Source organism: Sprattus sprattus (assembly GCF_963457725.1).
Source record: "Sprattus sprattus genome assembly, chromosome: 6".
Taxonomy (NCBI): Eukaryota; Metazoa; Chordata; class Actinopteri; order Clupeiformes; family Clupeidae; genus Sprattus; species Sprattus sprattus.
Genome location: NC_137925.1, coordinates 18,742,128 through 18,763,376, shown reverse-complemented (window position 1 = coordinate 18,763,376; position 21,249 = coordinate 18,742,128). Strand labels below are relative to the sequence as shown.

At 43.0% G+C, this 21,249-nt stretch overlaps 2 protein-coding genes across 4 annotated transcripts; both read right to left on the bottom strand.

Annotated features, from left to right (window-relative positions):
- Positions 1-75: 75 nt before the first annotated feature.
- On the bottom strand, positions 76-8,529 carry ddx41 (DEAD (Asp-Glu-Ala-Asp) box polypeptide 41). The gene is made up of 17 exons (XM_080841146.1): positions 8,330-8,529; positions 7,591-7,686; positions 7,159-7,312; positions 6,651-6,725; positions 6,477-6,537; positions 6,225-6,361; positions 6,015-6,087; positions 5,745-5,898; positions 5,323-5,459; positions 4,324-4,486; positions 4,056-4,187; positions 3,208-3,279; positions 2,934-3,030; positions 1,164-1,313; positions 983-1,054; positions 749-859; positions 76-535 (listed from the first exon to the last, which is right to left on the bottom strand). The coding sequence occupies exons 1-17, from the start codon at positions 8,354-8,356 to the stop codon at positions 399-401; spliced, it is 1,848 nt and encodes a 615-aa protein (XP_080697272.1). The 5' UTR covers positions 8,357-8,529; the 3' UTR covers positions 76-398.
- A 4,621-nt stretch (positions 8,530-13,150) lies between these two features.
- On the bottom strand, positions 13,151-21,138 carry fam193b (family with sequence similarity 193 member B). 3 transcript variants are annotated; one of them, XM_080841144.1, is made up of 11 exons: positions 20,880-21,138; positions 19,587-19,844; positions 18,712-18,898; positions 18,189-18,407; positions 17,649-18,060; positions 17,114-17,297; positions 16,505-16,738; positions 15,099-16,185; positions 14,762-14,837; positions 14,593-14,614; positions 13,627-13,684 (listed from the first exon to the last, which is right to left on the bottom strand). In XM_080841144.1, the coding sequence occupies exons 1-11, from the start codon at positions 21,036-21,038 to the stop codon at positions 13,673-13,675; spliced, it is 2,850 nt and encodes a 949-aa protein (XP_080697270.1). In that variant the 5' UTR covers positions 21,039-21,138; the 3' UTR covers positions 13,627-13,672. The 3 variants fall into 3 exon arrangements, with proteins under 3 accessions (XP_080697268.1, XP_080697270.1, XP_080697269.1); XM_080841142.1 differs by lacking the exon at positions 14,593-14,614 and having other exon boundaries at positions 13,151-13,684; XM_080841143.1 differs by lacking the exon at positions 13,627-13,684 and having other exon boundaries at positions 13,704-14,614.
- Positions 21,139-21,249: the final 111 nt, after the last annotated feature.

Here is a 21,249-nt window from a genome sequence, read left to right as displayed (position 1 = left end):
TAAAAGCGGAACTGTAATAACAGAGGCTGCACCACTGGTACATTCAAAAACTTTATTTACATCTTATTTTTGCAACTTTTCTTTGAGCCAAAAGGACAGAAACACAATATGAGGATTAAAGAAGTGTTTTTTTCACAATGTTCTTGCCAGTAACAACTTCATAGACAAGGTCTGTTGCATTGCAGCACGCTTAAACCACAAGACTCAATCCGGCCTGAAATAAACCCACCCACAGATACAAAACCACAGCTCACCTTAAAAAAGATACAAAGCTCTATATTCAGTTTGAACATGATACTGAACTGTACACGACATTTCAAAACTAGTTGGTCCAACACCAAAAATGCTTTCTGGGCTTTGACGTTTAAGTATCTCACACAGCTGCTGACAGAGCAGTGTCAGAAGTCCATAGAGCTGTGAGCCAGGTAGTCCTTGCGCCCGATGTTGGTGACCTGCTTCGTCTGCACGGCCTCCAGTTTGGGACAGTCTGTAATACGATGGCCAAGACCGCCGCAGAACGTACAACCTCTTTCTCCTGAGGGAGTCAAAAAAACAGTTTCTGACTGTCATTCATTTCCAGTCATTGTATACAAACATGTTTGATCAGATACATAAGCCATATCTCACAGGGCAGGAGAGATATATTTACTTACTTATAAATAAACAACCAAAACAAACAAACCAAATAAATAACACATACTGAATATATCCTGGTGCAACTTTCCCCCCCAGAAGAACTCGGACTTACCTCCAATATCGAGCATGGTTTCGTCCCCCGTCTGCAGAACCTGGAGAACTGGTGGGACCTTCTGCTTGGCTTCGATCAACAAGGCCTTGAGGTCCATGAGAACAGATTCATCTGTGCAAAAACAGATATGTGACTGTGAATATCACTCTACGGAACTGTGAGGCCATTTGAAATGGTAAGGCTTCTTCCACATATAACACTGTAGTTCGACAGTACAATTTAATAACCACATACCACAGCCCTTGTTGATAAAGGTTGTTGCGACTCCAGTCATCCCCGAACGTCCAGTTCTGCCTATTCTGTGCACTAGGAAACAGAAATACACAAATTATCTGGCTTCAACAGTAGACAAATGATAGAGAAACAAAACATGATCATGAAAGATCCTCTGAATCATAAAATCGTCAGGACTTACCATAGTTCTCAATCTCCTCTGGCATGTCATAGTTGACCACATGCTGTATGGCTGGGAAGTCCAGACCTTTGGAGGCGACGTCGGTGGCCACCAACACATCCTTCTTGCCCTCTTTGAATGCCTCAATGGCTTTGGTTCGCTCCTCTTGATCTGAAAAACAGGGGCAGGGAGGCAATAGAATCATAGCAGTGCTTCTGAAAGACAACAATAGGCGCTTTTCCACAGCAGGATCTCACGCACCGTTTTAGGGGGTCCGGCACCTTAAGGTATATTCATTTGTTAAGTAATTAAAGCTGCCATGAAGCCATTTAATCGAGTGTTAGCAACTTTATAGCAGATGCAACTGTCAATTCAACCTTGAGGTAATCCCAGTGGCGGTCCGTGCATTTCAAGACTAGGCCTTCAGCGATGTCCTACACGATGTTAAACTGAGTGAATCCACCTCCTAATACCATCATTATGACGCCATGGCTCTCGAACCATTATATTTATACAGAAAGGCAGTATAAAGTGAGCATTGCATCACCTTAACATAGTCGAGTACAACAGACTTTATTAATATTTCCGGAGCATTTAAAATCAATACACCCGTATTAACAATACATTAAGAGTAGTAAACTCTCAGTTATATGATCGCTTGGATATTACTGTCACAACTTAAAAATAAAAGGCGATTTTCAGGGATTAGTCTACAAAGTTTTATCAAGTCCACCGAAAGTAGCCTATGTGAGCTTTAACAAGTTTGTCAACTAAACATCGCATTGTCCCACCTGCAAAGCAGTTTCATTAAACTTCCCATCCTCACGATATCCAGTTTTTCTTGAAAATGGCGTTGTAATTGTATCAACTGGAATTATCAAGTTGGTGTAAACTAGTTTATTTGAGTTGGTTAATGTAATTATATTTAGTCTTACCAATTGAAACAACTAGCATAATAAGCATTGAAACCGATGTACGTCGTTTTCGCATTAGCCAGCTAAACTGAGCACTGAAGCACTGCACCGGTCTGCCTCAGTATCCAATCAAAGGACGTTTATGTGTCACGTTCAACGCGAGAAAAGAAATCTTCCGGGCCTTCTAGAAGGCCCAATGTCGCCAACTCTAAATCTGATTGGTTGTCACAACTGTCTGCTTCAGTTCATTCAACTTAAATGAACTGAAACAGCCAGTTGTTATAACCAATCAGATGTACACGGGCCTTCAATGTGAATTCTGAAGGCCTCAGGGAAGATTTCTGTTCTCGGGGAAGATTTCTCGGAGCGTGGCAACACATGATAGCTGAAATATGATTGGATGAAAGCTCTAACATAAATTAACAACGTTGGAAGCTATGAAATGAAGATAATGGACTATGGGGAATAATTGAATACATATTTATGAAAAGAAAATATTAAAATTAAATGTATTTTATTACATTTATTTTCTGATGATGTTTAGGCCAGCAGAGAAGGCCCTGACGGACCACCACTGGGTAATCCTAGAAAATCTCTGGTTTAGCGGTTTAATGTTGGTGCTGCCGTTTGAGATACATCATAACTTTGTCATGCTCAGAGTAATGGAGTTACGCCTGAAGGGCAACATATTGGGCTATGTCAGTTGTCAGTTGCTGCAGCACAATTGAAACAGAAAGGCTGAAAGGGCCAAATAGGAGGCCGTTCCTGTGATCTGATTCCCTGCGGTGGAAAAGCGGCTAAGAGAATGAAACACTAGGAACATGGAGGTAGTCTGTGTCAAAGAGCGCCACCTAGTGACATTCCACCATCCATTTACCTTTCCCTCCATGGATTGCAACAGCTTCCACGCCCTTTAGAAGAAGGTACTCATGAATGGCGTCCACATCTGCCTTCTTTTCAGCAAATATCAGCACCTGAGAGGAGAGAAGAATGGAAACGTTAGGCGAGAGACATTTGGGCTGAAAGGTTGTGCTAAAGTAACACGTTTCTGAATGACGAGGGTAGTCTTACTGGTGGGGAGACGTTAGGAGAGAGACATTTGTGCTGAAAAGCTGTGCTAAAGTAACAAGTTTCTGAATGTCTGGACTTACCGGTGGGGGAGTTTTTTGCAGACACTCCAGAAGATACACCATTTTTGCCTCTTCTTTCACATACTCCACTTCCTGTGGAAAAAAATGAAGACACATTTAAGTGATCAGTGACCTAATTCTTTGGAAGCAGATTGTGTGTCTGTGTGTGACTGATGACTGTGATGAAAGCAGACGACAAAAAATGTGGACAACATGTTATATCAGTCCAGCTGGCCTTAGTGCTTTTAAGTGCTAAGCCCAGAGTTGAAGAACTCTAGAATTCAGTCTCACTTCCTTTGACATTCTTACGTGCAACTTTTCTTCCATGCTTTTTTTTTGTTGCATTTTTCTAATTATTTTCACTGTAATTCATTTTGTTTTGTTTCGTTTGAAACATTTTTATTTGATGTTTCTGCAAGACTAACAATACTTTGCAAAAGATTCAGTCATGGATTAACGAGATACAAAGCGAAACAAACCGACAATACCTCAATTTCACTGTTTTCAAAAAGTGTGTTTGTAAATTGAAGTATATTTTCCAAGTGAAACACTAATGCAGAAGATAGTAAATAACTCTGCCCTAAAGACCAGAGGTAGGACTACCAAAACGCAACGGCCACCGCAGTGGCTTAATGGCACCAGCATCTAGACTTATATTATATATATACAGCATAAATGATAAAGGTAAATATATATATATGGGTGTGTTTATATATAGATATATAAATAAATAAAGAGTGACATATGTGATAAAGTTGTGCTCCTTGGAATCCAAGCTATGACCTTGGTGTATTAGCAGGTCTATCTGCTGGGCTAGCGGGGTACATCTGATTCGATAGCTATAATAGTCATCCAGGTGCGTTTCTCACCTGAATAACGTCCAAGCTGGCAGCACCTGCTCGCCCCACGTTGATGGTGATTGGCTTGACCAGGGCACTCTTGGCAAAGTTCTGAATCTTCTTGGGCATGGTAGCACTGAACAGCAAGGTTTGCCTTTGACCCTGAAATGAGCCCCATCATAAAAATATATCCTGAATACATAGCCATATTTTAATAGTAAGCTAAAAAAGGTTAATAGCTTGCATTTTTTCACCACATTTACATTCATATCTTGTTGTTCGTTCAATTAAGTCCTACCTTGAAATAGGAGAAGATGGTACGGATGTCCTCTTCAAAACCCATGTCAATCATTCTGTCAGCCTCGTCCAGGGCGAGGTAGCGGCAGATGTCCAAGCTGATCATCTTCTTTTGGAGCAGGTCCATGAGTCGGCCTGGGGTGGCCACCATCGTGTGCACTCCACTATAATGAGAATAGCAAGCAGCATTTCAACACAGGTTTGCACCGTATAATTTCACTACACTGCAGACTTTTATTCAGAGAGACTTCCAGTACAGTATGAAAACATTTTAATCAGTGGGAGTGCTCCACTGCCTGTGTATTGAACCAGATATCTTGTTGTTGTTAGTGTCTTGTACTACCATGTTTCAAATGGCAAAGTCAACCAGACACAAACTAAAGATGAGAAGAATAATTTATACCTTGTCAATCAACAACCTTGACAAAAGTGTGTTGTGTTTGAGGCAGGAGTTGTGTATTTTAAGACCCACAGTTACATGTTGTCACTCAATAACGCTGTTACCTACTAACTGAGTTCTGGCCCAGGTGTGTCTAATAATTATTATTTTTTCCCTTTTTTTCATGGTGGGTGTCTAATTTGAGTGGTTGGTTAGATGCAGGGTTTGGGTGAGGTGCAGGTTAAGTGAGAGACTCAGTGTCTAATTTCTCTGTTATGCAGGATAGTTTCCTAACATATATTAAGGATGGGGATCAGTAGGAATGATGTAATGATAGACCTTATGTACTGTATATCATGGTATGCGTCATGGGAGGGGTTGGTATTGTGAGCTGTATCGCTGTGAAACTGTCGAGTGTTTGTTTGGTGGTTTGTTTTCTGATTTGCTTTTGTGTGTTATGGTATTTGTAGAATACCCTGAATACCTATGTCATTGTTATGTTGCATTGGGTTTGAAAATTTTAAAAATGTGAATTACAAAAAAAAGGTGAGTGTATAGTCGACCGAATTAGCGTCGATTTGGACAGTGGCGTTGAGTTGACGGAGGCACAGACAGACTTACTGCTTGACCACCTCCATCTGCTCCTTGACTGACATGCCTCCAATGCAGAGGGCGCTGCGCATGTTTGGCGCTCCCTCGTCCTCCAGCAGCTTGCAGTATATCTCAATGATGCTGTGGGTCTGCCTGGCCAACTCTCTCTGCAGAGAGAAGCACAGCATTAAGACTGGCCTGTCCCCACTTCATTTGCCTTTGCTTGGTGTAGTAGAACAGCAATCTGCTAAGGGTCTTACCATTTAAAAAATGAACATGCCATCAACTTAATCAAATGAGGGGGGCATCAGGAAGACCACTGTTTCACTTGGCATGTCATCACAACAATACAACATAACAGCATGAGTACAGTGCAGAAATCAACAGTCAAGAACACGAACACGCTCAAAATAAAAAGACTTGACAATAAACAAATTCTAGGGGACACTTACCGATGGGCATATAATGAGGCCATAAGGCCCCTCTCGCTGGTTGAAGGGCAACCTCTTCTCCTGCTCCAGACAGAACATGATGATGGGCAGACAGAAGACAAGCGTCTTCCCCGAGCCAGTGAATGCAATGCCAATCATGTCTCGGCCAGAAAGACTACAAGGAAACACAGGATGTATGAATGATAGAATGCCAACAAACCTTGGTTGTTACTGTCAAAACTATTTTTTTTTCATTTATTGCATGATGCACAAGGGTATGTTTGTACTCACACGGTTGGGATTCCTTGGATCTGAATAGGCGTTGGGTGAACGATTCCTTTCTTTTTCAGTCCCTTCAATATAGCTGTAAGTAAAACACATAATCACAGGTTCTACCAATTTGTCAAAAATTAACATATCGACAAAAGTAGTGTTAAAAAAAAAATCATCTTTAACCACAGAAGTCTGTGACGTGTGAAGAAAAAGTCTATGATCTCTTACCTTGAGGAAGTTTCATTTCCCTGAAGCTCTTGATTGGTGGAGGAACCGCTTCCCCATCCACAAGAATGTGATATTTCTTCCTTACCCGGTCATGCCTGGCTGGGGGCATGCCCATGATGTAGCGAGGGGGCTTCCAACTGTACAGGAACACAAATGCACACATTAATCCACAACATTAATATACAATGTTACACTTTAACCAGGCTTAGCACAGATCACGTACAAGCACCAAACTGAACAGTCTTCACACACCTTGTTTTGATTGGGTCCTCGTATGTGATGCCTTTAGCCATTTCCTTCACAGACATCAAAGCTGCAAGGACAAAGTGCATGACTCAGAGCTTGGTACTAAGGCATGGATGGAAGTAGCACATGATGATGATGATGGTGTGATAAAGAGTGATAAAGGAACTAGGCCTTACTTACCCCTCCCTTCTGCCACACTCTCCAGAATCTTCTCTTCCTCCTTCAGCTGCTTCTCTTTGGCGGATTCTTTGCGAGCTGAAAAATAAAAACAAATAATTCTTCACTTGTCACATAGAACAGATTAAAATAGTGTGAAATTCCACTTAATGAACTATAATGTCATTATATTGTCTGTATATTAAGTTGCTTGGGAAAACATGTCTGCTTTTAAATGAAATTGATTTTTAATGTAGACAGATCAAAAATGTACACACGTGTATAGATATTTTGCTACAGGTTCAGTAAACAAAAGTCTTTGAGAAAACCTCTAGCTGAAATGGGTTTTGCCAGTGCACCGCTACATATGATTATAAACCACTGGCACTTCAGGCACTTTGCATTCTACTTTGTTAGCTCCACCAAAAAACATCAGACTGATCAGACTGGAAAGAATCCGTTCATAAGGCATACAAGTTTTGCTCCATTCAACAATAAGCCCCATCAGCTGATAGGCAAAACAGGTCTGCACCTTCTGCCTTCTCCTTGAGGTGCTGATGCTGGTCAAGCAGGCTGACGTTTGAGCGTGGGCCGAGCCCTTCATCCTCATCCCTCTGCTCCCCACCGCTGTCCTTGTTCTCCTCCTCGAGCAAGCCTTTTCCACGCAGACGCTGGATCTTGTCCAACTGCACCATTGCACACAAAACAATACATGTCAACATCTGCGCAAATGCAACATAGGACACATCTTCTCAGAGTATAACTTTTATTTCGCTAAAAGTAGAATAAAACAGAATAAAAGCTAGTTGTAGTGTACATATATATCAAACACCGTTGTCTTGAGCAATATCTCAGAGTTTGCTATCTATTTTTAAAAAGGGAGAAGCAGAATGAGAGACTGAACAGTAGAAACACATGAGAGCAGTGAAAGCAATCTGTGGTTTTGCAATATTCCTAATATTACCATCTCCTTTTTCCTCTGCTTGACGGGAATATACGGTACGTAGTCCTCAGCCTCCTCGGCCTCAGAGACGGTCATATCATCCTCGCCATGACTCCTCTGTGGAATGAAGCGTAACCAAAAAAGGCCGTTGCTAGATGTGAGTACATAGGAGCATAAAAGCATTGTTGTTGTGTTCGCTGTATCACAGATCTAGCTCCTAGTCGGAACAGAAGACTACTGAGCTTTGACACGCTCAGAAAAAAAACTAAAAACGAACTTATTAACTTATTTGCCTTTGATCTGCGGATGCCACTGGCCAAAAGCAATACACATATGAAGTAACATACTGCGAAACAGCCTCTGATACCAGCTATATATAGCTATATCGATAACGTACTTAGTTATTAATCGATAGGTCTCTCCAGTATGGTAACTAGCAAGAAAACATCGAAACGTCATTTTCTCACTACTTTAAAAAATAGTCTTGTACTCTTTGATCCAAGAGTTCATAATTGTATTTACCTAGCATTTGCTAAGTATAGCTTATTAACGTTAGGCTGGAGGCTTTTCGAACCCGCGACCTAACGTTACCGCTAACCGCCATTGTATCTTAAGAGAGCCAGACAAATACAAAGCACTGACCGTAAAATACTGCATCATTGTTTTAAACACAAATAAATAAACGGAAAATATCTAAGGTTAGAGAAATAATCTGTTGTTAGCACCGCGGCTGGATCCCTCACGTTAGATGGCCACATACCTTTTTAAGTCTGTTTTCAACTTCCATTGTGCGTTTGTTATCACAATTATGAATGAATTAAACCCGTGACTGAATCATGTAGATAACTGAAAAAGTTCCCTATGTATTTTGAAATTAAAAAAAGTTGAGAGTTCATTTGTTTCAAGGTAGCTTGCTAGCAATATGTGTCTAACGTAGCAGTCACGTTATCGTATCGCCTATGTTTGTTTCGACGATTCTACGGAGACCTGGAAAGACTACGGAGACCTGGAAAGACCATGAAAAACGCGTTTTTCTGAGTCACTTTTTGAAAAGTTGTCGAAGTTGCTACTGTCTGTAGGCAGTATAAAATATTTTTTGAGAACATGTTATATTCTTTGAGGTGCATTAAGTACACCGATTTGATGCTATGTCTCATTGGAACATGAAATCAGCTGACAAATTCAAAAACTGGGAAACCTCTCGCACTCTGAGGACCAACTACCCCTCCTACTGGTAAAAGTACACCATTATCATTTATTTGCTGCCTTTTTTTTTGCCCCGTAGGCATGCCTGACAAAACCTGACAAGACTGACATGAAGATTAATACTTGTCTACATTGTAAATGTGGTAAAGGAATGCAAGAGTTGTAAAGAATAGGTATTAGTTAAATATTAATATTTGCTGGTTCATTACATTTTAATTGAATTCAAGCATTTTTTGAATGAAGTGAAAGACAGTTGCATTGAATTAAAGTAAACAATTTAGTTGGCTCATTTTGTCATTGTAATTAACTTTTTTTTGCAATTATTGCTGTGAAAACATTACAATCACACAGTTACCAAAGTTGTTTACCAGTTTTCACGCACAAATTAAGTAGGCCTACTTTATTAATTTCACACATTGCCCCATTTGTAAACCTGAAAAAAATCATTAAATGTTTGGACAGTTTTCAGATTATTATAATTTTTCATCCATAATTTGCCATAAAAACATGACAATCTAAGACCTGCTTTTACTCTGCAGAGTCCTCATATTGCTAAGTGTCCTTAGTCCCTTTCTTAGACAATCTACCTGTGATGGAGTGCCATCACCTCAGATGAGAATGAGCTCTGACTACCATGCCATCGAACCTGGCTTTTTGGCGTTGTGGTCAGAGAAGACCTGTGTTCCAACCTGGGTGGGGTGACTGCTCTCTCCTTTCACTACATTACCCTTTAATCCTGGTTTGAGTTGTGGAGATAAACATACTGGATACTGCTCCTCTCAGGTCAAGCGGAGTTGAGTTGACTTTGGCATGACATGATCACTCCTAAAGACTGTTCCGCCCTTTATTTCATTGACGGGAAACTGGCAATGAGCAGAGCGACGAGCTCATTTTCATTTACACTTTTAGTACTGATCTTTGTTGTACTGTCCAAACTACGTGTTTACCTCATAAGTTGATCCCCCTAATTGCCAACGTATCATTCAAACTCTACTGAGAGAGGTACTTTTTTTCTAATATTACTCTTACTTTAGCATGTTTAATCAAAGTTAATAATTTCCTCCAGACATTGTTTGGTCGTTCAGCCAAATCTTAGGAAGATTCAGTAGGTCATTAAGTTCAACGCACGGTGCATGTGCTGTATCTGCACCCACTTACGGTGGAGTTAATTTAACCTGCAGCTCCATGTGGCTGGTCAACACAGCTGGGGTTTATGCTTTTGCAGCTAGCTCTGCCTCAGCTCTGTAATGCAGCTAGAAATGCTCACTAAGTACTACCAATGACCAAATGAAATACTGCAGTGCACCCTACAATGCTGAAGTCAAGGACATTTGAAGACTTACTCAGATGACTTACTGTGTTGACTGGCCACAGGAAACTGCACTCTGCACATTAAGCTGATGTATGTACCACACCTTGAGGCATATTCAGTTTCAATAGTGCTTTGGCGTCTTGAGCAATACATATAATTGGTCGATGGTAAAGGCGGTTAACTTGGGTTTGGGAACAAATAATTGAATAATTATATACTAGAACATGAAGTCCTATCTGTCCAGTTGCTTACATCACACGATTATAACATTGCAGTTAAGTTCTTTGTATGACCTCAGTGAATGTAATTAACACATTCATAAATCAATAGCCCGATTCCCTGCATGTCATCAGTCTACATCGAATGAAATGCTTCAGCAGAATTAAATGAAAGGCTACACCCTAAGACTACACACACACACACACACACACACACAAACACACATGCTCTCCATACCCTTACTGTTAAAGCTGAGAAGACTTGTTGTGTACTGTATAGGCTGAGAGGGGTGGGGATGGGGCATATGCCTCATTTCAAAGAGCATTACTGTCAGCTCCACTCCCACCCAGTTGCAGTGTTCCGCTCAGCAGAATCTGACAGATGCAGGTGAAGAGATTGATGGCCCCAGCGGTTAACCATGCATTAGCTGAAAATAGATGGGCAAAACATGTCCCACTCCTTACACCACACACATTCACAGTTATTGATGTGTTGATAAAAGCGTAAGTAGACCCTCTCAGAATAGTGGGATTGGGCCTTGACAAAGGCTTTTGAGCTCATTTTAGCGTGGAAGGGACTGCCTGGGTACACACATACACACACGTTATGCAGTTTTAAACCCTTTGAGATTTGCAAGCAAAGCGTGACAGAATGACTGCTGCATGAAGACACAGGCTTGCCACTCATAGGAGTAAAAAACATACTACCATTTCTCAGAATATACAGTATATACTAGTATATCAGAGATATTGAGAAACATCCCTTAAAGGCACAGTCCATGATTGTAATCCCATACAGCTAATTGCCCCTCACAGCCCTCCAGCCATCTGTTAAGTGTTTGTGTACAAAAAAACTCCAGTGTCTGTACAGTCCTGGCTCTGGAAATAGGAAACCAACATAGTGGCTCAGAGTCATGAACAATCCCAGGAGGGATGTTATTTGGCTGCTGAACACAAATATCAACTAGTACTTCACTTAAGCAGAAAACAATACTGCCGCCATTTCATCTTCCCAATTTGGGTGACCACACACATACAACCCTTTCCCTGTTCTGGCATAAAGTTATGCTTCTCGTTCATGGTGACTGTTGTGCTGTTTGTGGTTGGGTGGCTGATTGAACAAGCAAGCAGGTCTATGGAGCTGCTGGCTCAGAGGCTGGCAGAGCTTTGAAGACCTGTGGTGGAGCCGAGATGCTGGAGGTCTGACGAGAACACGAGCGCTCGGGTAAGAAAGCACACACCACACTTTGATTCATTTTTTTCCAAAACTGTAATGTTTTAATCTTTCTGCACGAAAGATTTTTTCACAGTATCAAAAAGTGAATAATAATAATAATATTAATAAAAAAAAGACAGCCAACATACACTTGACTGTTAAATGGTATAGTATAAATCTACATTCCGCTTAAGATGTCTTCTAGTCTAATATGACCTTGATAGCATCAGAGAGGTTGAAGAATATGAAAAGAGAAGCTCAAATGTATTCATCTCAAACCTTCAAGCAAATGGGAGTCATCGAATAAATTCCATCAAATCCTCGGTTTCCAAATTGTCAGTTTTAAACTGTCAGTTGTTTTTTTTTCTTCTCAGAAGGAAGGTACAACCAGTAACCTTGACAGGAGCTTGTGCAGTGACTTGAACCCCAAAACAAGCAAGCAAACAAACAAAAAAAATCAAAATAAATGGAGACTAAGTCACAAATGCTGTACCTTTGTGGTCAGTTTCTTGCAACCACAATAATGACAAACTCTGTACTTAGAAGTATTTGTGAGATATGGAAAATCAGGCGGAAGAAGACAGCAAGATAGAGATCATGTGACACATATGCTGTGATTGCTTCTACACAGAGAGAAGGACGAGGACGACAACGGCAAAGGGCCTGATGCCAATAAGGCTGCTGAAGTGATTGGAGTGTCATTAGTGATACAGACTGCTCTCAGCTACAGCAGCATAAGGGACAGGACCATCACACCAATATGAAGTATTCATAACCGGGGGGGGGGATGAGGGGAATAGAACTTGTTGTGATGTGGCTTTGGGAGTGACAAGATCAAATAGTGAATTGCAATTGACAGACTTTTGAAAACATGATGGGAAATCTCATTGTTTTTGTTTTGTTTTTTCTCTCAAATGTACTTGTTGCCTGTAAGCATCATGCAAGGGAATCACCCCTGTAACATCCATGTATAAGTGTTAAAACACAGTCATATATATATTTATATATATCTTTTTTTAATCAAAGTTTATATTAGTGTTGAATTTTTTTTGCAAATCATGTTTAAAAAACAAAACAGAAACCATTTCATGTCACAATTTAAAACAGCATGGTACAGTACATGGGGCACTGATCTGTTGCCGCCCACTATGGTCATCGACTCCTATATTTATCTGAAGCATAATATGACAGACCAGGCAAAAGAAATCAAACAATGTCTCCATACCTTTCCCTGTTAAAAACCGCAACCCCTCTGCAATGACCAGCATTCAGTCTTACGGATGAGCTGTGGCCTAGTCAAACCCACACAGCTGACTGTTGTAATCATGTGAGTTTTGTGATCATGGTGCTGTTTGACAGAGCACTAGAGAGAGGAACTTCAAAAAGCAGTTGTGTTTGGTCAAATGCATACAAAAAAGGTCCTAATTTGTGAGTCAGTTTTCAGTTGGTCAAACTGAGGGAGTTCCCCCCAATCTAGACCATAGATTCAGAGAGCGTGATTGGGAAAGGTGGGGCTCCCATGATAAAATGAACATGTCATGGATGGATTATTTTCTTGCAACAGGTAGTACCTTTCAGAGCACACAAATAAACTGTTAGACATCCAGGGGGTAAAGAACTGTTAAGATGTGCCATATTTTCTTTGATAAAGAAAAGACAAAAAAAAATGTTTTATTTTAAAAGATAAAAAAGTAGGAATAACTTTAACACACAATGTATGAAGCAGACACGTGTATGAAGTGAAGAGCCTGAAACCGAAGACCCTTTCGTATGTTTTTTTTTTTTTGCTGTTGTTGTTAACCAGGACAAGGCTCCAACAACATCAACTGCTAGCAGGTTGAGGGATGAGTATGGTCATGTTGGGATGTTTTTTGTGTGTGTGTGTGTAAAATTCCGTTTGTGGAGAGCAAGGTGAAACGACAGTTCTCAGTATGGCAGTCCATGTGAACCCAGAATTTATATGTGACGATGGATCTCAGTCTGGTCTGGGGTGGTGTGTTGTGTTGTGACAAGTAGTCACACTAGAAGGTCTGGGGGAGGGGAGGAGTTTGCCCTCGGTTTGGTGAGAGCTTCCATTACTGTGCTGCGTTCTTTTTGAGGGTAAAGTTTGACCAGTTAACAGCCACCTTCTGTCTCGTCTGTTTGGCCGAGTCAAGGCAGAACCTGAAGGGGGGGGGGGGGGGGGGGGGGGGAGAGAATAAATACTCTGGTGAGATTTTAAGGAGACGTTGAAGACAGGCACGGTCGTGCTACAAGTGGAAAAAAACACCTTGATCCACGGAATATACATATGCAATCAAAGCGACACAGAATCACAGAATCAATTATTAATGTCTCTGTTAATGTATCTATTAATTTCTTTGGATCGTTCATATGATAACCACTCGTGTTGTTGCCGGTAGAAGCAATCACAAAATGCAAAGTGCAAGGTAATTCCAATACACTCAGCGATAACAACTAAGACATGGACAAGTAATAGTCCAAAGGTATACAGCGTCAATCTCATCCATTGCGTATGGATTATATACATCTATTCCTAAATGAGAGGAATAACTGGGAAGCCTTGCAGAACGGGGATTCTAGAACGCACGGTGATGCGTGCTCCAATAGCCAGCATGCTATGCCTACATCTCCCAGCATGCTGCAGGATCATGCATGTGTTAGTCATGCAGAGCTTGATGCATCATAGATCTTTGAATATCACTTTGTCTCTGTGTTTTAGATACGTGACATATACAGTTAGAATAATTTTGCCACAGTTACACAGATTTTCTAAAAATAAAATCACACTTACGAATCCCTGTCGATTAAATTCTAATGGGTAGTGTGTATAATCAGCGTGCATATCATTTTCTATTTGTTTTAGAAATGATAACATGGATCACAAGAAACTATCTGATGCATTAAGTGCTGTAGTAGGGTTTTTTCACTGCAATAACACTCATCAAGTTCATCTGTCTGCCTCACAACAGGGTGAATCAAAAGACTGGAGTTTGACAAGCCTAAAAAAAGCATAAAAGCTAAAAAAACAAACTTGATGTAGAGTGGTTTTTACACTCATATATTATCACCAATACTGTGTGCCTTTGAAACCTATGAAACACAGTAAAAGAAAGTCCAACACGGTAAATGTTACCGTACATACTGATTAAATAATAGACTATGACTTATACAATATCCAACAAGCTCAACCTTAATCATTTCTTGTAATGCATCCATCAACTCAAAAATTGCCCTCACCTCTTGAAGTACTCAACCTCACGATCAATCTCATCCATTTCTGTTGGATCGAGGTCTTTGGGGAGGAACACATCTTCTATTGGATTGACACAATGAAATCGTTAAAATTTAGACAAGCATCACAAATACAACATGTTCGTTAAGATAGAGACCAGGAACTGATAATGCTTTAGTAAAAACATGTCATTCAGATTCATCACCTATAGCCACCAACAGCACACATTGGCTTTTAAATAGTCACTCCCTATCTTTTGTCAACAAATGTGAACACTAATATAAACTTCTGACAACCATGAGATAATCATATCTGCCTCACAGCTTGGTATTATGGCCTTACCAACTGTAGTGCCAGGTTTATCTGGCTTGTTCTTGTTCTTCTTATTCTTGCCCTTAGCCTGCTGCTGCTGGGAGTTAGCTGAAGTGCTGGAGTTGGTGTCGCCGTCACTCTTCCCTCTTGGCGTGTTGGAGCCTGCATTGGACACGCCCTTCACGGAGCCATTCTGCTGATGCTGCTTGGGTACCTTGGCGTCCTCAGTCTTCTTGTGCCCAGTTCTCTGGCTCTCTGCTGTGGCCTGGCATTGCGAGGCGTGCTTCGACCCGCTCTTGAAGGGCTTCTCACCATCTGATACTATTGGCCGGCTTTCAGGGCCCTTCTGCGACTCTTGTCCTGTTTTGGCGGGTTTGGCTGGGTTGGGCTCCTGCTGAGACTGCTGGTCCTGTTGTTGCCTCTGCTGCTGCTTCTTGCCCTTCTTCGTCTTGGCTCCAGCTCCGGTGGTATTCTTGGCGTCCGGGGCCTCTTCCTTGGGCTTGGTTGGCGGGGCCGGCCCGGGCTGGGTGGCTTCGGAGCCCGGGGCCGGGCTCCTCTCAGGGGAGCGGATATGGATGAGTCTGGACAGGCTCGGGGTGGAGTTGAGCCGCTGGATGTCCTGAGCGGGCACCGTGTTGTTGATGGTGGTGGCAGCGGTGGAGGCGTTTGTGGTGGTTGTGGTCGTAGTATTAGCAGCAGCCGCAGCAGCAGCCGCAGCAGCGTCCTCCCAGCCATTCACCAGCTCCAGGTCCCTCTTGAGGTCGCGCAGTGAGAGCGGGGCCATGTCCAGGTCGATGGGCTGCAGGTCGGACGAGCCGTTGAGGTGCGACAGCAGGTGGTTACCCTCCAGCGTGGCGGCCTTCTTGGGGAAGTCGTTGACGTCCAGGTTGAGGTCGTACATGCTGAAGGACGCGCGGATGGAGTCTTTGATGGTGTTCTTGATCTCCTCCAGGCGGCTGGTCAGGAAGCTGTTCACCCGCTCCAGCTCCAGCTGCGGCCACTCCAGCAGGCGGCTGGCCTCGCCGTCGGGGGGTGAGTCCTCCTCAAATTCCGTTGGGGAGGGGTGCGGGTCGTCGAACATCTCATCCATATTACACTGCTGAGCCCTCTCCTTCTCCTGAGGAAAACCGCAACAGACACATTCAGTACTTACAGCTGCCTGAGCCTACAAATGGCTATAGTGACCAAGCACTGATATATACACAAGCCTTGCTTTTCAGTTAGAGATATCGCTGATAGCACATGTGGTTTTGATTAGGGATATTCCACCCACATTTCGCAAAACAAAACTTCAGCTGTGAAAATACAGGGAGTGTATTTCATACCAGTACTACATTCATCAAATCATAATAAGAACATGACTTCAATTTGGCAATGTGTGGATTTCCAAAGACAAAAGTAAATACACTCTGAACGTGCGCAGAAAGACACAGTACCTTTTTCTTCTGCTTGTGCCTGGCTCGCTTGGCCGCCTTGGCACTGTTGACAGGCTTGGGCTCGCTGCTGTTGATGAAGTCGAGCAGCTCATCCACGTCTCGATGGTCGATGGCACTGGGCACAGTCGGGTCCGAGTCCTGGTGCTGCGGCACCTCCTCTTTGCGGCGCGTGAGCCGAGTGCGCAGCTTCTCCCGAATCTCTGCGTAGTTCCGGCTAGTCGGCGCCGCGGGGGGCTAAGGAAACGGAGGGAGAGTTTCCATCAAACCGTGGGATCGACGGCGAGAAAAACATGAATGGTCAATCTGTTGTTTTTGGAAGGCTGAGCCCGAGCCCTTCTGGGATAGGAGGAGTGTTGCGTAAATGGGTTTCTCATTTCCAAACAGACGCATCAAAGAGAAATAGCCAGTCAGCCAGTCAGACAGGGTAAACTTGGGAGAAAGCAGCTACAGGTAAAACTAACTAGCTTAATTCATGGTTGAGAACTTTGCACCAATCAATATACAGCATATCAGAACGAATCTGTACTGTACAATTTCATTATGTTAGACTCAGTGTACGGAGCATCATTTACTCTTGGCCCCATGAATGCATGAGCATAGTCTAGTTACCGCGTTGTGTCCGAAGAACTCGCAGTAGCAGCAGTCACAGTATTTCCCGTCCTTCTGATTGGTGGAGGAGGATGCGCAGGAACTCCTTTCCGAGCTGCTGTCCTCGTCCTCCCCGTCCTCCAGTTCACAGGGGGGGTGACACAGAGTCCCGTTCGCCAGCTTGTGCCCTTTACATGCCTGGTCCCTAAACAAATAATCATATTTTAAATAAATTATGAAATTATGAAGTGTCTACTCTGAACCCATACTATCCAAATTTCTTCAGAAAAGTTTATTAGACAAATTAGAACAAAGTATGAAACAATTCTGAACCCCTATTTTTAGAGACAAACTAAAGACTATTGCACACAGAACTCCCAGGTAACCTTTTTTTTTTTTTTTCAAAGATCATAGACAAAAGAAAAGAAAGGGCAAAGAAAGATAATTCACTTCACTCCGATACCATACAAAAACACCTTGCCTGCCACTACACACAACAGATACTTATACACGGCCATTTCCACTGTTTTAAGACAATGCAATAAATGGCACCTACCTGCACGCTCCTGCAGGTAAGTGGCCCACGTTAGACGTTGTCACGCCTCCACTGTGGCCGTTGCACGGGTGGTTGCAGCCCATGATTGGAGCAGCCAGCTTGCCATGCTGAGAGCTGACTGTGGGAATGTGGGAGTTCTTGCAGAGGTCGGCCTTGTGCAGAGCGTTTGGGCCCTCCGATCCAGCTGGGGGGTGTTTTGACGGCGCGGCGTGCAGAGTGCCTGGGGTCAGCGGAGAGAACGGGACGTGCGAGGGCGGAAGACCCGAGCTGATGCAGCCTGCATGAATGTGCTGGCCGCCGCCGGAGGTCTGTTTGGGCGGCAGCAGGGAGGAATGCTGGGAGGAGAGGCCCGTGGGGCTGTTGGGGGGCACCGACAGGTCTGGGTGTTGGTCAGCTGGGTGGAGCGCTTCACCTTGGGATCACAAACACCAAAGGAATCGACCTCAATCTCAAAGGATCTTAATCGACCTTCAGACACTAACCTGGTAAACTACTGCAATTTCCTCTGAGGTATCTCTATAAAACTTTCACAGAACCCACCTGGAGGGGTTGGTCGCCTGCACATTGTTTTGAAGTGTTTGGGGGTGGTCTTGTGAAGGTCTGCAGAGGTAGACAGTGGCGAACCAGGAGACGTTGTACTGGAATTCTGGGACGCTGGATGACTGTAGGGACAGACCTTAGGCCCGGTCACCTTGGGGGCTTTCCCAGGGGCATCGTGACACGATCTCTTCTCATGACAACTTGGTCCCACCGTTCCACCTGCCATGGCAGATCAAAGACAACAACATAATCAAAGCTTAATAGAAATATTCAATTAACACAAACATCCTGTAACACAAATCTTATTTATAAGGAAACTACATGAATATTTAGTACATTTGGTCATAAAAGGACAAATATAGAACTGGCTTCCACATATCTGCAGATCTTAGGAGTAGCGAGTTCCCAATTGTAATAGCCTTTCATGCATATGACTAGATGTTTTCGGGGAAACTTAAAACGAGTGCAATTGCATTCTACAGACTCTGCGCTTCCTGACAATGGCACCCTGATGATGACTGACCTTGTTGCGAGTGTGAGGCAGCGTTGTGGGTGCAGTGCACGCCGCCGTTGGTGTGGGCTGAACTCCACAAGCCCGAGAGCTTGTGAGCTGACAGGAAGGAGCTGGGGTCCCAGTCCACCGAACTCTGCTCGGGGAAACCGTTGCCACAGGTCTGCGACTTACAGGAGGAGGAGTGCGACAAGGGTGACTGGGGAAAAATAAAAAGAGAGTACACAGATTAGGATGGTAGGACAAGATCAGTGGCCCAAGGACATGAACATTAAGAGCCCACCAGCCAGTTAAAAGCCAGTTCACATTCATCCAACAAGAGAAGGTGAACTGAACAAGTTGTAGGACTGTCATTTCTGGAAGGCCATCTACCAAATGGAAGTTCCCAGTGAAGTGACATTTGCTGAATGCTGCCCAAGTTACTTTGATGACATTCATGATTGCTGCTAACTCTCTGGTCAAACAAAACAACTCGCCAGCAAACATTCCAAAACTAGGGTTTTAAAACTTCACATGTTGAACTTTTTGGAAACCTCAACTAATTAGCAGCCGACCTTCTACAACTACAGAGTTGACAAACAAAACAGTTAAAACAGTTTAATGCTTTAAAACCCCTGTAATATGTCATCAGATATTTGTAAACTGACTTTAAGACTATTTTGACATCTGATTCCCACAGAAATTAAGCTTGCACCTTGCACTACACAAACTACTTCAAAACTTCAAAACACAGAAATGAGTAATCATGTCAACAACATGTAATGCTAATGGCTGGTATAGTAGCATATTGTGTTTGGATAACACCCCGGAAAACTCTTAATTAATAACACAACAGTCCCTTAAGACAGTGCCATTCAAGCACCAGTCATGATCCAGCACACACCCACCGGAGTAACCTGCTCCTGTACTGCCCTCCTCTCGTCCTCCTCCACGCTCTTTTTGCAACTCTGGCAGATCCACAGCGGCACTTCGCCCAGCAGAGAAGGCACCGAGTCCGCTTGTTTACGGCCTGGGACCTCCCGGAGGAGAGCCTGAGGCAGAGCTGGCACCGCGTCCGCCAACTTGGGAGCGGGGAGCCCGTTCACAGAACTTGCACCCCAATCCTTGAACTCTCGATGGCACAGCAAGCAGCAAGTATGCATAGACTGAATAACAGGAAGAATAAAATACAACTTTATATTTATTATTTATTATTGAGTAATAAGTAACTGACGGTATATGTTAAATACAAGGAGGTGTGGTGCATTTCATGATACAAAGTGTAGCCGGCTTGATAAATCAATTAGTAAAATTCTCTATCAATATCTGACACACTGACAGTACATGTTTGAAGGCTAACTTGGTGCTGTACACAAAAATGCAAAGTAGATTCAACCTTGACATTGAGGACAACACATGCACAAATGCTACTTTCGAAACCCACGTTAAGTACACTTCGACAAAAGACAAAGAATTTAAAGAAGAGAAAGACTTCAATTTCGTCAAGGCAGACTTCAATTTCAATGTTTCGAGTTTCTGACATTACGTACTACATACTATCTGGATTAACATCCAATGCACCGTAAAGAGGCAGCTACACTCTAAGACTGCCATAATTATGTCACCTATTGATAAATTACTCGACGTTGACTTGCATAATAAACTTCAGAGGAATACGCGAGGACATGTATCTAGTAAAGTTATTGCTTCTTCTGAACAAGGTTTACCAAGAAGACGTGTCGCGGTTAGCTGTTTGGAGTACAAGCATGAACAGATAGCCAGCTAACTTACCTACCTAGTCTGGCGGATGTTAGCTTGCTAGCTAGCCATCCCCTCAGCTCAGTCTGGATGCGCAAGACTGCTAGCTACCACCTTTGCTTCAATTGAGAAGATCTACCAAGCCCGTTGCCCTGATGGTATGATCTTGCACGGTGTGCTGTGAGCAAGGCTGCTGTATGACGTTTATTTATTTATTTAACGTTATTGGAGCTAACAAGCTATTGCTCCGCCCGATCGAAGTAGCTACAAACAGATCACATTTAAGAGCATACTGTTTATTTCCGTCCCGCACATATTTCAATTCCACCTCAAACTCTGCCGAATGAGGTAACTTATCTGGATGCATAGTTAAATGGCAATTAGAAGGATTGTTTGGAGAACCAGTTAGCGAATTACTTTGGCTAGCTGGTTAGCTACCCTACCTGATTCGCCCTGGCCAGTCTATCCACTCCTGCATCTCCACCGCCACCAGCACCAGCTGCATCGCCGGGAGAGACAGGGCTCTTCGATAAGGTCTGCTGCTGTCCGGACAATGCATCCTTCTGACCGACTCCTTGCTGTTTGCTTTTCTTCCTTGCCATCGTGAAAGTATCCTTTGAACCCCTTGGCCCAGTTTGCACCAGTTTACAGGTTTAATAAGACACACTTTCGATTCTCCTAGCACCACAAATGTTCCCTATCTTCTCTAGGCAAGACAACAGTCAATATGGCGGAGGGCTGGCACACTGGTGAGTTCAGAGGTCAGGGATAGTACTGGCAATATGGCTTCCATAGAGATGGATTGAATGAGGT